Raw genomic sequence first — 17,687 nt, 5'->3', positions numbered from 1 at the left:
CTGATTGCAATTTAATCAATAAAAAAAATGGAAGTAACAGTCAGTTTATTTCTGTCCATCTCATACTCCCTGTCTCTTCATCCATCTGTGTCTGACAGTCAAAGTGGATCTCATTTATAAGGTCCTGGACAGGCTTATCTGTGTGAATGTTACAGAATGTAGAAAAACACAGATACAATCAGATTCACATAATTCCATGTGTTTGCTTCAGAAGCTGTATGAAATTTTTCTCTCCAAGAAAAGTGCAGGGAACACCCCGAAATACAAAGAATAGTAAATGTTTATTGAGGCGGACCATTCACAGAACACATTATTATTTCAATGTGACAGTGTTGGCGCACTAGTCAATATATCAGCCATTTTGAAGTTTAATGGCATCACCAAAATGGTTGCATAATGAATCAGAATCAGCTTAAACGGCCAAGTATGTGTACACACACAAGGAATTTGACTCTGGTCTGTTATTGCTCTAAATGTAATAACACAGACATACATACATACAGCTAAACAAAGACAGCAATCTAAACAAAGATAACCATAAATGTTCTATGCGCAGATATACAGATATGTACATACAGACAGTTAGTGCAATGAGTGCAAGTCGTGCTGGAATAAAATTAGGAATATACCGGTTAATAGCAGTTTGTTACATACATGATGTAGGTGGATATGACAGTATATATAGTGTATGTTGGACAAATATTGTATGCATGTACAGTATAATGTATTTAGAACTATAGAAATGTGTAATTTACTTGAGAAATTGAAGCATGGTGTTACAGAATTATTCAAAAGAGATGGTTCCTGACACCTTAAATTCCTTAAATTAAGTTGAAAAAAAACCCTTGAAGACCATTAAATATATTCTGTATTTGTGTATCTGTTTGCTTCAACGTGAATCTCTATCTGTAAAAGGAAGAGTTAAATGAAAAGACGGATACCACTGTCTGTACTACAAACATAGAGATGAGGTCAAGGGTACTAAAAGCTTGTCAATTAACACACAACCCATTTGTTGAATTCAAAAGCTTTTTTCTTCTTCTTTTTTTTTTACCCAAAAGAAACACTCCAACATTTAGGGAAATACTGTATGGTAGTATGCTGTTAGATGAGAGGAGAGATATCAATTTGATCACTGTGCATTTGAGGTGTTCAGTCATAAACCCCCAGGTTTTTTTCGTTAGAGACGCAATTTATAATTCTGTATTCATGCGAACTATAAATGTGCAGCATAGCTGAGCTACCTTGATGCATATAATATATAATAAGCTATTACGGACTATACAAAAGGCTGTTTGTTATTCCAATTTATAGTGTCATTTATATTTTGCGGATTCAGGCAAAGAGACAACACTATTAACTTATTATATAACCAACTAATAGCCAACTGAGAAAATGCTGTCTACACCATCGAAAAGGTTTTGATACTTGAAAAAAACACCTCTTTTGAATTTCCAACTGGACCCAAACTTTTTCCCCACTTCCTGTTCACTGCCTTTCAGCTGTGCTGTACACAGGCCAGTTGATTTCAGAGAGGCTGTCTCAGCTCAGTCTGTATCTCACTCTAATGTGACATTCTGGAGCAGAGAGCAGAGTCCAGCTCTTTATTTGCTGTCTGGACACTACAGCAAAAAGGGACCATTTTGCTCTCTGGGGTCTGGCAAAGAGGCATCAATGAGATAAAATATTTAAAAAAGGACTAAGGAGTTTAGATAGCTTTTCAAATGCCAAATGGCTCCAAACGAAATGATACAATAAAAATGTCTTTTGGGACTCCAGCTGCATCTTTTTTCTGTCTGCAAAGAGCTAGATGATACATTCTGACATATGGAGACAAGAGTAGCACTGAGCTTGAAAGCCAGTGAGATGATTCACTCATTGTTCATCTTCCTAGTTTGGATGAAAGAACATGTTAACTTTTAGGGACAGCTGCTCGTGTCAGCAGGCGGACAATTTCCAGCGCTAACTTCAAAACATGTGCAAATGAGTCAGTTCTCAACCAGGGTGTTGTATTCACATTTGCTCTTCTGTCTGCTATTTTCACATGTTAGAGAAAGTAATTATTATTTTCTGGATGATGTATTACTTTTTATGACCCAACTCGCCCAATCCAGTTAGTTATCACATTTTAACTTAACTTTACTATACTGCAGTGCATACTACATGTGTTATTTTGGAACATTTACAAGCAAAGTCTTCTCTTAGATGAGCTTAAATGCTCTGTATTCAATATCCATTAAATTAATATAGCAGCAAAACACTATATTATTTGTAAGGATATAGTGGAATAATGGCATCTTGAACAGAGAATGAAGTCACTCTCCCTGTGTATGTTGTAATCCAATCTTCTCTGTTGTTTGGAAAATAATAAATACATTTACATTTATGATCCAATAAATGACAATATAGTATTAATATTACAAACTACAAAATTATTTGACAGTGTACTTACATGAAGTAGAACTAGTAGGCAAAGAGTGAAATATAACTAGAAATGGAAATGCTTTAATGCTGAAGCTACAGTGAAAAAAAGCTAAATGTTTGCAAAATATAAAAAAGCTGAATATTTGAAGATAATATTAAAAAAACTGAATATGTAAAAAAGTATGAAAAAGCTGAAAATAATATTATAATATATAAAACAGCAGTAAGCAAGTAAGCATATTAGGAATACAAATCTACTAAAAAATATACAATTTCAATGACATTTTAATGCAATTAAGAGCACATCTATCCAAACTGGGTATTTAAACTGCTGATGTGTAACAGTGTAACTTGAGCTGTAAACAACTTGTTTGAGTGACACAAATAGAGCGCAGCCCCATGAAGTCTATTTTTCTGACTGTCTGACCTAGTTACCCATTTCTCTGAAGTCAATGTTAATTAGCCTCAGGCTATAGCATTTTTCTTTGCTTTTACTTATGATCCTGAAGCTTTAAAATTCCTAAAATCGTTGGAAGTAGTAGCTTCAGATACAGCATCACCACTGCCTTGTTTCCGGGCACTATTGAAATTAAATACAGCTTAGTTTGCCTCCCGCAACTGTCTGGAAATAAATAAAAAACAGAACATCCTATTATGTGTGGAAGCAGCAAAGACAAAATCACTCCTGTTACAAGTGTGAAAATACTTTGCAAGTAAATTTGCAAGTCTACTTTTATTGTAGTACATGGAGGTCTAACACAGGAGAGCTTGCAAACATTTACAGAGGTATGCCATGTGAAATCCCACAAGGTTTTACAAGACAACAAAGTGAAGTGACAGTAAAAGTTGGGATCTTTCATTACAGACTAAAGTACAGAAATAAACCTGAGGGAATGAACCCCGGATGTAGATCTGCCTGTTTGATGGGCTTTTAAGTATTAGGGTGGAAACATGAGTGAAAAATGAGTGGAAAATATGCATTGCATTATCTGTCTGTGCCTTGCATCGGTGTGTTCTCACAGCAGTTAATATGGAGAACATATGGACCTAAAATGTGGCTCAAAAGCAAGGTGAGCACAAGTTGGGGACAAGAATGCAAGTATTTTTACATGTCTTGGTATCCTCAGCGCTTTGTCGGTGGAGAAAAGTGTTTAATTTGTATTTCTCTAAATCAATCACAAGCTCGGGATGCAGCGATTGTGCCCTTGCATAAAGGTTGCAGAAGGGGAGGGGAATGCAGGCTGAAACAGGTGGCCGAAGGCAGGCTTTGAGTACTGCATGGTTGTGTTCATATTTGAGTCCTTATTTATCATATATAGTTTCAGTTTGATAAAGACTAAAGCAATATCTTGATGTATCACCTAACATCTGTGGTAGGCTATACAATAATGTTCAGTCAATAGTGCCAACCTTTCTTGATTTTTTTTCCTACTTTAACTTCATATCCTATCAAATAATACAATGTGCAGAAGTTCTGATGTCGAGCATGCTCTGACTGATGAAGTGTGTCTTCAAACTCTTCAGATCACTGTAATTAAGCCAATAAATGGATCAAACTTTCCACTTTCAAACTTGGAAATTTGAATGTATCACTGCACTGTAAAGTTAAACTGAATGGTGTTTTGCAGATGCACATGAAGATTTAAAAACATGTGCCGGCCCTCAATTCCAAAAGACAGTCAACAAGTCTCCTGAGACGTCCAGCAGAGGTTGTAATATTAGATTTTCAAAAGCGTCTTTTACAAATCTACTTTCTGAGGAAAATCATTAAGTGGACAGTAAAGTAAAGTAAGTAAAACATGTCCAAAGGGAATGTTACTCTGTAAGAAATGCTCTGGAGATTTTGAACGGATATTGGTATTTAAAGTACAGCTGTGAACTTTTGATGTCTTATTTTCCTGTCCTGGCAAGATAGACAAATGTCTTTGTCCTAACTTTTCTTTACTGTTTTCTTTGGCAAGACCCTACTACAGTTCCTGAATTTCTATGGATAAGTTTAGATTTATAGGACAGAGCTTTAAATAAATTATAAATATATAAAGAGAACATAAACTAAAACATTTGAAATATTACTACATTGGCATGCACACATTGTCACCAATATTAATTTTTGTCTGTGCCATATCCCTTTAGACAGAGTGCAAAACAATTGGCACAATATTAATCTACAATGGATCCAGTTAGAAATGGTATAAACACTCAACAGAAAAGTTGGAAAGCAGCTCCTGGACTGATCAAGCACAACCCTGTACAGTATACATATTTTGTCGACTGTAGAACTGTGCAGCCATTCACAGGATGGAACAACCCTGCAGGCAGTCAGTCATATACCTACATGGATCAGCAGAGTGTACAAACTGAGTCAGTAGATCCCACAGGGTTATGGCACAATAGAGAGGTATACAATGTCTGATTGGACTATGAACTGGCCACCACTGAATACATTTAATATATTTATTTTAAATGAATGCTACAAAAAAGTTAAGCTTCTAATCATTTCAAGTTCAGTTGTTACACCAGATTCTTTCATGGCTTCTACTGTGAGTTCACTGACATAGGAGTTCACTCGCACTGAACTTTGGAACAGTCTCAATCAGCCCTGCTATGTGACCTCAGCCTGAGGAAACGCTGAAAACAAGTACAGATGATGCAGACCATTGTTACCAACTGACTCAATATCAAAATCAAAAAATATTAGTCAAAATCAAGTGTGACTTTCAAACCATGCAATGTGAATTATCATATCAAATATAGATGACTCAAAACAACAACAACAACAACAACAACAACAACAACAGTATTTCCCTTTGTTAATTACACTGCACTCTCCACAGTACTGCACCCTGAGAACCTAAATTCACTTTGGAAATGTGCATTTTACAATATTTCCAAAGTGATATTCAAGTAAATACACATCTTAATTAAAACTCCTAAAATAAGACGTGAAGCGGCTTCTTTGACTGAAGAGGACATGACCTTTGACTGGCACTACTTTTCACTGTGACTTCTTATCTTTGCTTTGAAACATCTGTCATACCTGTTCCATACCTGGAGTGGAGAGTAAACACACACTAGCACTGTTGCTTTTATGCATCTCCCCTGGGGTGTTCATGCAGAGTTAACATAGGTGAACTGAACATCTGGAAAGTAAAAACAACCTCTGGTTTTACTTTACCTGTATGATATCTGATGTCAGTAAGAACAAGTGAAAGTTATACTCAAACTGAAACTGTATAACATATTTAATCTGGTCAATAGCTCACTGGGATGTAGAGAAATTGATCTAGTCCGCATCAGTTGATTATTTTGTAAACTTGGAACGTTTGGTTTCTTTTCACATAGAGAAAAATCCAAGCGAACCGAAATACATCACTGCAAAGAACGTTCAATCCACTTTGGTGGATTGGTCAGATGTGTTTGGGGCAGGAGCAAGAAAATAAATAGAGACATAAAGTCCTGTATTCTGGACTAGTGCGTATTTCTTTGAGAAAAACATTTCTGCATTTTTCTGGCTAGTTGCTACTACTACAACTAGGCAAGCTGCAGTTTGCGTGCTCTGCAGCAACCCAGAATGCAAAGCACACCTGGACAGAGACCACCTCCTCTAAAGGGTCATGGTGCAATTGTTTTGGTCCGCACACACTATCAATTTAACCAGACTAACAGCTCAGGTGTTAAAATGCTCTCTTTATGAGATATTTCAGTTCTGGGAGATGGAATATTGAATACATGGTAGAGGAGTAACAAGAGAAAGGAAATGACTGAGCCACAAAGACATAAGGTAGAGAGAGGTTCTTACCTCTGGTGTGGAAGGGTTGAAAGTCACACTGAGCACTGTGTCTGAGTGTTTTTGAAGTTTATGGAGGTAGCTGCTGCTGCGGATGTCATACACATATACCTGTGATAAATGAGGCAACAAAAAGCAGTTTGAATTGTACCGATGTACAGTAACAAATGTGCTGTCACTGCATACAAAGTCAATGGAAAGACACATGAACAGATGCAGATTTGCTTTAGGGATCATTTCAATTTTGAGGGAAAGTCTAAGTTTCTGTTTTCACTCATTCGAGCTCCAGCACGCACATACAAAGACACACTCTACACATGCAGTGAGTGTGTACTGTGTACAGCAGTACCCATACTGTCACGTCCATTGTTTGACTGGGGCAAATAAAAGAGTATGATTTACATAATAGTTTACTGCTAAAAATCATGCAATAGTGTGCCAGAATCAGTTATCCAAACTGCTGGACTAAACTCACATGACTTGACTGGAGAAAAAAACAGGGTCCGGATGTCAAACTTCAACAAAAATCGAAAATTGGCATCAATACTTTGCTGATTAAAGAGAACAACTGCCTGTGTCAAGGCATTAATCAGTAAAAACTAATGCGCAAAGCAGTTTCAGATATTTGTTTCACTGTACTAGAGCTTTCCATCTTCTTGCCATCTAGCCATCTTGAGCTTGGGAAACACTGATCAACATTTTTCATAAATTTGGTTCTGAAGTTTGCTCTGTAACACCTTTAACCATGCCCAAAAGTAGCGGAGTACACATTGCCTTCCCTGCTGCAAGGCACAAGTTAAAAAACAACCCTTATCAAGTTGTTCTTTAAATGTAGGAAGAAAATGCTATGTACAACCTAATACATCAAAACACACTCATAACACTCAAATACTGAGCACTTCAAAATTAAGTAGCCATTGAGACCTATTAACATCCTAATGAATGATACATTGCTGTAAAAAGCTTCACTTTTCATCCTTTTACTTATGGGTGTTAAGTAGGGGTGGATTTAACACTTGGTCTTGGTTGCATATAAAGACATTGCATACTGTTTGCGTAAACATCTTAGAATAAACACTTAAAATGTATATCTTAGAATAGATATTTAATGTCTTATCAGCTGGTTAGGATCGTTTTTTTCATCTAAATAAAATCAGTGAGTTTTAAGACCCGTTTGTTTCAGTGCCATGAGCACAGATAAAAACAGATGTGGAGATGTTTGTTACCAGACGACGACTCATCAGATTCCTGCAGCTGTTTTATATTATGTTTCCTTGAAAAATGCTTCAAGTGAGCTCTGTCAAACGGCCCATGGGTAGAGTGTCTGCTGTCTAAGGCATATGACGTGTGTGGTGCCTAACAGGGCATTAGGTACGTGGAAGGAATAAGTTCTCTCGGGAATGCTTAAATATCACATGGATCCCCAAATTAATCAGTTTACATAAACTGTAGCTGAAGCTGAGAGCAGTGGCAATAGAGCCCAGGGTTTGAAAAATAAATAAATAATTAATTTCATGTCAGATGAGAAAATGGGAAGTCAAAACAGGAACAAACAACAGGTTAATATCGACCACACTGAAATCGTATTCCACTTAGATGGTTTTTTGCCTTATGCTTTTAGGAAAATATGTAATATGATCTAGGGAGTCTTTTTAAAGTATTCACATTCTTTTTTTCCATGATTGCTTTTTGATATATTAAGACAAGTACAAATGTGTCTGGCTTATGGAAGTCTCAGGGCAGCTACAAATAAATGCGGTGTAGCTCACTACCATATACTCTCCCAATTTCCCAGAAATGCTGGAAATGTCCGATCTCGACAGAGATGCTCTCAAATGTCCATGCTGTGCTGAGTTCCCATAATTAATAATAACCAGCAGCATGCATATATTATTCCACTGCTTTCAAGAAGCACGTACACCAGAAAAAAAGAGAGATGGATAAGGAAAAGGGAGGCAGTTTTCTGAAAACGTCTTGAAAGCAAACATAAGGCACACTGGAAAAGCAATTAAACAGTGCTGCTTCAACATGAATGCTGAATTTGACTTCTATGGAAAAAGGCTCGAGTCCAAATAAAAATCTCTGAGTTAAGAACCAGTCCTCACCTTAAATGGAGGTGAAACTGAAAAAGATATACTGCTGTTTTCTGGCTGTCCTTCTCCTTTACAAGGTTAAGTAAGATATAAACAATATAACATCAAATATTATATTGTGGTAAGCTAGACTTTCTGCCGCTTATGCCTCTGGTGAACTGCAACTACAACTAAAGACACATGGTAGCAGATACAAAAAGAGATACAATTTTCATACAGGACTCATCTGGCCTTTTGCAATATGGCATTGTGGGCCAGAAATGTGTAAAACATCAGTAAGCCGTTATATTTTGTTGCTTTCTTCACAGCATACTCACAGTTGTTAACTGATACAAAGTGAAACATGATCAAGTACATATATGATGATATGCTCTGAACTCATACACACAACAAACACAGTTAGATGTCTGTTACTTTATCACCCAATTCAATTTGACAGAAATGGGAAAAAAATACTGATTATCATGCCCGAGAGACAGCATATATATAAAAAAAATTGTACAACCACTGTATGAGGATTACAACTTACACAGTTATCCTCAGAGCCTGAAGCGATAAAGCGTCCACATGGTGAAATTGCCGAAGAGCACAGATGGCAGCGGTTTAGATGGTTCTCATAACGGCGTACGCACCTGAGGAGAAGATGCACAGGGTGGTGAGATAATAAGGTTAACAAACTCAAACCAATAAAAAACTGTATAATATTTTTTTTTAATTCTGGAGAAGTGAGATATCATTAGGGTATGAGAATGAATACGATTTCACAAGAGTGCAGCCATTTTTTGTGATCTGCTGTGTGATGAAAACGCTTAGTTGATATAGTACATTAGAACTCTAGCAGGAAAAACCAAGGAGCAAAATGCCACCCTGCATATATCACGTTTTACAAAAATCTGAACCAGCCGAAGACGAGGAGACGAGCATGACACAGGAAAGACAAGGTAGTACATGATGAATGGCCCCCTTGTGCAACTTGCTGTTTCTTTTGGTTTGCAACAGCATGTAATGTCTTTACAATGCCATTAACAGCTAGCTGAGCTAGGGTCTCTCAATGAGCTGGCATGTTGGCAGGGCTGTGACAGGATATGGTGAGAGCATGTCTTTGATATTCACATGCCAAAGCTTGACTAAAAGTAGGTCATATTCACTGGTGATTATGAAGACAACTGATATACCCAGTGCAGTGAGCAAGTTTACTAAGAGAAAGCAATGAAAACAAACTTTATGAATCTTATAATGTTGATTGTTAATGGGGGCATATCGGATGCTCATTTTCAGATTCATACGTGTACTTTAGGTTTCTTAGGCCCTCCACCCGAACAAGCCTGCTCGGATTGGTCAGCGTTTCCTGGTCTTCCGCATCTGCACTCTCTGTGTCTTTGCACCGCCATTGCAGACAGAGAATGAGTGTAATGGCAGTGTAGCAGCACTTTCTGCCTATATATAGTATTGTTGTGACATCACAACCATACAGAAGTCCTGACGGAAGTTCAATTGTATCATGTTTTCTTTGTTTTGGCAGATATATCTGGCTCTTCTCCAATTCATACCGATTTCCATTTGTCCTGGCCCTGTATGGACCAATCAATACTGTTTATTTTGATTAGTTTTTAGGCTCATGAAACTCAGATCAAATTGTCAATCTAGACAGCACTGATCAAATATGACACGATATTCTGTTACTGAATTGCCTATTTATTTCATACATTTTTTTCCGAAAGTCCCTTTAGGGTAACGTTTGAGAAATTTGAGAAAGTTTATTACCCGGCCTCCATTGTTTTCCACTGAGCAAACACTGCCACTTTGTTACTGTGATTGGCTGTAGGTCACGTTTCATGGCTCTGATTGGTTATAGGTCTATCCAGTTGTGTCTAGAAGCATTTTGCTCTGCAACGTTGATAACGCCCCTTGGAAATTGAAAAGGAAGTAAGAGGGGCCCAGACTAATAAGCATATGTGTTTAGTCTTGTGATGCCAGGCTACGTCTAGTTACTTTCACAATATTAATATAGCACCTCAACCTGCTTTATAACTAAAAAGACAAGGAAATCTCACTTTAACCTTTAAGACTGTGTCAGAGAGATGTTGATTCAACTGTAGTCGTGTTGTATTCACTGGCATAACTGTCTTTTGTAAGATGTTCCTCTCATTTTTCCAGTATGTGTCACTGTCAGCTGACATCCATATCTGCCCATACAGCCCTCAGAAGAATAAGTCAAAAGTCTTCCTGGCTGAAACTGAACACCTCATTAGACTGAGTTGGTTCAGGCAAAAACCTAGTGTCTTGACGATGCTGCAAAAAGGGCCACTTGACTAAAAAAATAAATATGGACATGATTGACTAGCACTTAGTCCTCTGCATGAAGTAGCTGAAAACTGTAAAAAAGAAAGTTTTTTTCTTTAAAAAACTTTTTTAAAACAATTTTATCTTGTAAATACTTCTAAATGTGTCTAGGTTAAATTTAAGAATATGCATATTCCCAACTGGATTGTAATATTTCCTGTGCGAGAGCTACTCATGACAAACATAGCAAAAACACCTCTTATCCTTTCTATCCATAGCAAGATGGATGAGTATCTGTTTCTAAATCTCCATCAGTATATCTGGACATCAGGTCTGCAGCACAGCTGACACAACCTGTCCCTATAACACTGATAAGAAGCAGTTTAACAAGTCAGAATAAACACTCATCTGGTTTTCTAGGTCAGAATATGGAGATGCTTTACTGAATCCCCACCACACACACGTACACACACACACACACACACACACAAACACGCACACACACACACACACACACGTACATAAACACACACACACACACACACACTTACATAAACACACACGTACACACACACACGTACACACACACACGTACACACACACACACACACACACACACACACACACACACACACACACACACACACACACACACACACACACACACACACACACACACACACACACACACACAAATTCTCTGTGTTGTGTGAGTGATGAGTATTCGGCATTTGTCTGATGACTAACACAGACTGCACTGGAGGGTCTGATCCTCTTGAGTGGGAGCTTATACGGTTACTGAACTCACCTGGGTATTCAGTGTCAGTCAGCAAGGTAATCAGCAAGCTAATCATAGCTCTTTATTTGCAGCCAATATATTTCACCCAACGTAACTGTGTCGGAGCAAATCAGGTGAAAACTGGCTTTTTATTGTACTATTTCATATTATTATGCTTTATGGATCTATTTAGTCACAGCATTCATTTATCAGATAATGGAAATTCCATTTTTATTTTAAGGGGAATACATCACTGGAATAAAGTGAAACATCTGTTCTCTCTCTCTATCTTTAGAATCAGTATCTGAGTGGGGCTGATTTTAATCTGGTCTAAATACTACAGTTCCTAAACTGGAACTTTGCACACTTAAATACATCACTTGTAAACAGAAGGGGTGAGTGAAGGCTTTAAATAATAACTATAACCAATGAAGGGGCTTACATTATTTATAAAAACACTTTCTTTAAGTGTTGTATACTTTCATAAACCATTACCATCATTTAATCTTTTTCACGTATACACATGGGTATTATGCATGTTTGTGTTCGTCTAAAAGGGAAGGAGCAAGAAGTGCAGGGGATTCTCATGTGACAGAGCAAAATAAAATTAAGATTAAGTTTCAGAAGTTTCCACTGAGTGAAATGTACATTTCCCATTGTGGTTTTTCTGGAAGTTCTCTAGTTTGATGGAAGACGGAATACATTATGAACTCGAATTTTGTCCCAACTTAGAGTTTCTGTCAATGGAGTTGTTTGTCTAATAAGAACACTGTTCCATTAACTGTGCCATAGCCATATACAGGTTGGCCATGGGTAAAAAGAACACTTAAGCTTTTACCCAGAAAGTAATTCACTTATTTCTTTATGTTACTCTCTGCCAGCCAGACAAATTTCTATACACTTGTGTTTAACTTATATAAATTAAACGGTGTTAAGTTCAAGCATTACAATTTAAAGGCAAACTTGCAAAAACAAAAATCTGGCCATTTAAATACTTTTGGTTTTACATGCTGAAGTTTAGAAATATTTTCCTCTTAACATTCTGCAACCAGTCCAATACAGTGAGGACAATTGAATTTTCCTTGTCATGCTTAAAGCTAAATTGTTTTTATAATGGCGGCACGTATTTCCAGGGGCAACTCTTGCTAATATTGACATTTTGCTGTTAAAAGATTTCATTAAAATGATCACAAATTCAACTTCAAGCATTCTCATTAGCTCGAGTATACTTTACTAAAACAAGAAAACACGCTTAGTAAAGTGCAGAACTCCGCCAGGTGTGTCTCTCCCTCTCCGCTCCCAAACAAAGAAAGAGTTGAATTCCACTCAATTGTCCCTCCTGGTAGAGCCCTATGTGGGACTTTGTGTGTTTTCTTAATCCCACACCCAAACATTCTGACCATGAATACAAGGGCCTTGGGCCCTGCACAACATTGTTCATCAGTACTCAGGCTTCTGTCTCCCATTGGTTTTCGTGATATTTGTGTTTTGATAAAACAACAGTGACCATGGTGTGGATTCAAACATGAGTTGCTGTGGTAAGTACTCAGTCTTTGTATGTGATGCACACACTCCACCAGGTGAGCTACCAGGGCACCCCACCTTTTGCAATGTAACTGAAGCAATAGTTCATCATTTGTAGCTCCTACAGGCCGGTTAACCCACTTAAGACTCTTTTTTGGCATTTTCTGGGGAGACAGGGGATCGTTATGGGGAAATAGAAGGTCATCAGCATGCCACATAAGGTGTTATATTCAGCATATGAAAGCTGGGAACATGAAGTATTTTTTTTTTTCTGCGATTGGATGGTGAGCACTTCTGTTCTGGGAACTGCTCAGAAACCCCCTTATTATCAAAATTCTATATACCTATGAAAGCTATATATCCCCTGAATACCCTATGTCTCTAGTTTGTGGCACTCAAGTTTTATGCGGCTGTGATTATCCTAGAGGTCACAACAGGAAATTTTATACAGGGAGGTCAAGTTTTAAAAAATGGCCTCACTACAATGACATGGCTACTGGGATCGTCACACATGAACACGATTGGGCTCATTAAATCCACAATAATTTCAGCTTTCCAGTCATACCCAATGAATGCAACTCCTAGACTGTTTGGAGCACAACAGCCCGCCACAGCCTCTTAAAGAAAGTAATGTCAGCAGATCTAGAGGAGTGAGGAGTCAGCAGTAAATGGCGGTATAAAACAGTCAATAACCATTTTTTCAAAAATTGTAACCACGAGAGGTTCTTGAGCATGCAGTCATGAATGTGCACAAAAAGAAATATTAGGCTAGCACTTTCGCTTCAGAGCGAGAGGGTTTAAGGTGAAACCCGGCTGGGCCCTTCTGTATGGAGTTTGCGCAGAGTTTGTGATCTCTGGCTTCCTCCCACAGTTCAAAGACATGCAGGCCCAATGTCAGATGGGATAAACTGTAGCAGATGATGGATGGATGGATATCGGAAAGTTTCAGTTTTATTTCATTCATTGCAACTAAGATTTGTTTTCAAAACTTTCATCATGCTGTTGTTGTCAAGATGTGATCAAACAACATATAAAATGGTCGCTCAAAGCATTATTCCATTTAGAAGAAAAAGCTTCGGAACAATATTATTATGAGGTTCAGTCACATAAGCGCCTTTTCCCATGCAACTCATTGTTCCAAGAATTCTTATATTACCTTATTGTATCATGAGGAGATTCTGATGAACATAAAACTGATAGAACTGGTAGGGAGCCTCACATAGAAACAAAATAATTATGGGAGCTTTGACTCTTTTTTGTGGTAAATACTGGCTACAGAAACAGACACATAGGGTTTATCAAAGAGGGAAATCAAATTACCTGGGCCGACAACTTGAAAAAAAAGCTTCTTGGTATTGTTTTGATACATTCATATGTTTCATCTTAGAGGGATTGCATCTGCTGAGGGTTGCTTGACAGCTCTAAGAACAAGACGCTGACCTGGAAACCAGGCACAAATATTATATTCTAATAATATATATAAAAAATATTTTATAAGGTGAGTCTGAGATAAGGAGTTAGACATGGAAGCAGTCTCAGACATGAAAGAATAAAATACTCAAAAAAGCCATTTACCAGGCCAAAAAGAACACTTTGAAATTCAAGAGAGCCTACTTGAATTATCCTCCTTATATGGATCTGCTACTAAAGGCCAAATAAAATATTCTCAGTTACATACTTTGGAAATTGAGCAATTGCAGATTCAATCATCAACTGAGGAATGTTTGTGTAAGAAGAAATGTTGATGTTATTGGAAAATAAGGTAATTTTTGCACCACCAGGAATAGCAGAGGAACACATCTTTGTTAATGTGTTTCAACATTTATTGCTCCAGGGTCATTTTGACAGATCTGATGAAGCAACCGTTCAGCCAACATGAGGCCTGGGTAAAGATTTAGACTGTAAAGCACAAAACAAATAGGGCATGAATGACATGACAGTTTCATTAAAGTCACTTATCACAGTAAAAGTCTTTCTGTCAGAAACAGACGACTTTGAAGGAATTTAATAACAAGTATTAAGTGTATTTTTTGGTGAAACATTTATGCTTCACACACATCTTCAACCCGGCAGCACAGAAGATCCAAACAATCACCACAGTTTGAAGGTGGACACCCAAAATCAGTGTCATCAATTCAGTATCCGACCAAATGTGAAACATGGTCACAATCTCCCTTCTGTTCCCGGCTTATGGCATTGAATAATGGACATAAAAATTATGATGTCACAGTGAAGTTGAACATTCACTTTCATCACTTTTAGAATTGTATCCTAGACATCTGTGTGAGATTTGGTCATGATTAGTGTAGGAGTTCTTACGTTATGGCCCAAAGCGCGTTCTTTTTAGCTCAGTGACCTTGACCTTTGACCATCAAAATCAATTCGGTTAATCATTGAGGCCAAATGGATGTTTATGCCAAATTTTTAAGAATTTCCCTTAAGGTGCTCCTGAGATATCGCATGAAATGGGACAGTCTATCGCCGACATGGAGCCATAGAAATACACCTTGATGCTAAGCTGTTATAGCTCTTGCATTCAGCTGTTACAAATGCTTAACTAAAATTATGGCAAAACATTATTATTACAGTGATGAGGGAGTAATTTCACAATTTTATGCCAGTTGCCAGTTGTTGTGCTATAAGCCAAATGTCTGAAATGTTATGAAAACGTGGGTTGGGTATCAATGCTTTCTTGTTTTGGTTAGGTTGCCACACACTACTTTAATGCCACCAGTGTTTCAGTCATGAGTTTTAAACATTTTGTTTGTTCTGAAAAGTCTACAGGGGTTTTATTGCACTTTTCTTGCCTGATTTTCACATTAAAGGTGCAATAATCACAAATCCCATAGAATAGACTACATTAAAACCAACCTCAGTGTACGGAGGTCCCAAATCTTCACACCATCTGTGACTGCACTGGTGAGGAAGAGGTTGTATGATTCTGGCGCTTGTGTGCTGAACCCGGAGCCCTGTGAAATATACACAAAAAAACAAAAATGACTAGTCAGCACATGCTTGAGTGAAATAGGTTGTAAATCAGCTTCTCTTATTGTCCAGTGCTGGAAACGTTTGTTGCTGGACATCCTGTATTGGCAAACAGTTTCACATTATTATTCCAGGTAGAATTACTATGACTGAAACGTAGAAGGTGAGATTAAAGACAATTTAAACCCATAAGGGCTGGAAGGGAAATTGGAGTGGAAGAAAAATTATTGTTAATTTGTCTTTGTGTGTCATTTTCCATCTTTTATTGACCACAATGAAATACGCTTCAGTTATAAATATGAAGATTTCCCTCTGCACATCTATACATAAATTCCATATATGACTTTCACACCAAGTTATCATATGATACAGTGGAGAGTGTGGGTGTGGGTGAGAGAGAGGCAAAGAGAGAAAGAGAGAAAGAGAGAGAGAGAGAGAGAGAGAGAGAGAGAGAGAGAGAGAGAGAGAGAGAGAGAGAGAGAGAGAGAGAGAGAGAGAGAGAGAGAGAGAGAGAGATGTTTAGATTTCCATTAAGAGTGTGAGAACTGGAGTCTGAGAGGGCATTTCCAGGTCCATTTTCCGAGAAGTCCTCTGCTCTGATGAGTTCCAGGTGAATTTTGCAGAGGAGGTGATGGAAATTTGAAGTGGGAAAAGCTGCTTCACATGCTGCAGTTCCTGATGTTTGGTCTCGCCTCGGGATGAGAAAGCAAGCGGGGAGGGAAGAGTAATGTTATGTGTGCAGTCTCCAGGCAGGGGCAATCCCTCTGATCCGCAGGTATTAACCCTACAGCATCCAAAGCCCTCGGGCACCCAGGCAGAGGAACCCCACATTGACGCAATAGCCAAGCTGAAACAACACACTGCAGGCTTTCCACAGTGTATGGCACACAATAGCTGGCGTGACCAAGACCAGGCACCTCTGGGCTGAGTATAGTCAGCTGTGTGTATGAGTGCATCACAGTTGAATAGGTTGATGCATTTAATCCATGCCACTAGCTGCAGTGTGTTCAGATAATCCAGGCTGGCCTGAGTATCAAGTATGCACAGGTCAACATGCAGAAATTCAATAACCCAGAGTGTCTGGGTACAAAAATCCCTCACACACACTCTGTATTCCAATAAGTTACACAAGCATCTGTATGATTTCCATTTTTTTTGGATCAAAATTAATGACTTTGTTGCTAATACAAAGCTCTCTTACATTAATATGACTATATGAAGTGAAAGCAGGACCTTCGTTTAACTGTAAAATGTAATGTGGTAGCTGCCCAGAAATGTTGAATGCATGGATTTATAACGGAGTACAGTGTTAATATTCTTCATAGCACTAAAGATGATGTGTAGCCCCAAACTGTCGACATATTAGACACCAGCAAATTAGGCACACATTGGTCCAAGACAGTGATGTGGGAGTAAGGCCACATAAACCCAAACTGCATCATGGAACAGCATTACTCCAAGGCCACCATCCAACAATGAATCTCCTCCTGCCATCTCATATGGCAGTCTAAATCCTGATGCACCAGGGATTTACATTCAAACACTCTGCAAGATAAATGATACTGATGATGGCACTCATGGAAACTTTTCAGTAACCATGACCTTCTTCATTCACACCACAAACTAACACTTTTATTCCCTCAAAACACTATCTGTGCCTTATGTAACTTGTACAACACTCGTATGTCTTATGTAAGACTATAACATCTGCCAAATAGTAGATCCTTGAAGAGTAAGATGGAAGATGAGGATCATCACACTACAAATCGATGCCAAGTCAAGCAAATTCTTTACTGTGTGGGTCAGGTCTAAA

At 38.0% G+C, this 17,687-nt stretch overlaps 1 protein-coding gene across 1 annotated transcript in view; it reads right to left on the bottom strand.

Moving 5' to 3' along the window:
- wdr27 (WD repeat domain 27) overlaps positions 1–17,687 on the bottom strand; it is a gene marked incomplete at both ends in the record, with an annotated part of 40,543 nt that overhangs the window by 3,939 nt on the left and 18,917 nt on the right. The window contains 3 exons of the mRNA XM_083923225.1: positions 6,224–6,322; positions 8,834–8,936; positions 15,761–15,858. Of these exons, the coding sequence (XP_083779351.1) occupies positions 6,224–6,322; positions 8,834–8,936; positions 15,761–15,858 (300 nt within the window). The remainder of the gene's footprint in view (positions 1–6,223; positions 6,323–8,833; positions 8,937–15,760; positions 15,859–17,687) is intronic.

This window comes from Echiichthys vipera, assembly GCF_963691815.1.
Source record: "Echiichthys vipera genome assembly, chromosome: 11".
Lineage (NCBI taxonomy): Eukaryota > Metazoa > Chordata > Actinopteri > Perciformes > Trachinidae > Echiichthys > Echiichthys vipera.
This window is presented reverse-complemented; position numbering and strand designations above follow the sequence as displayed.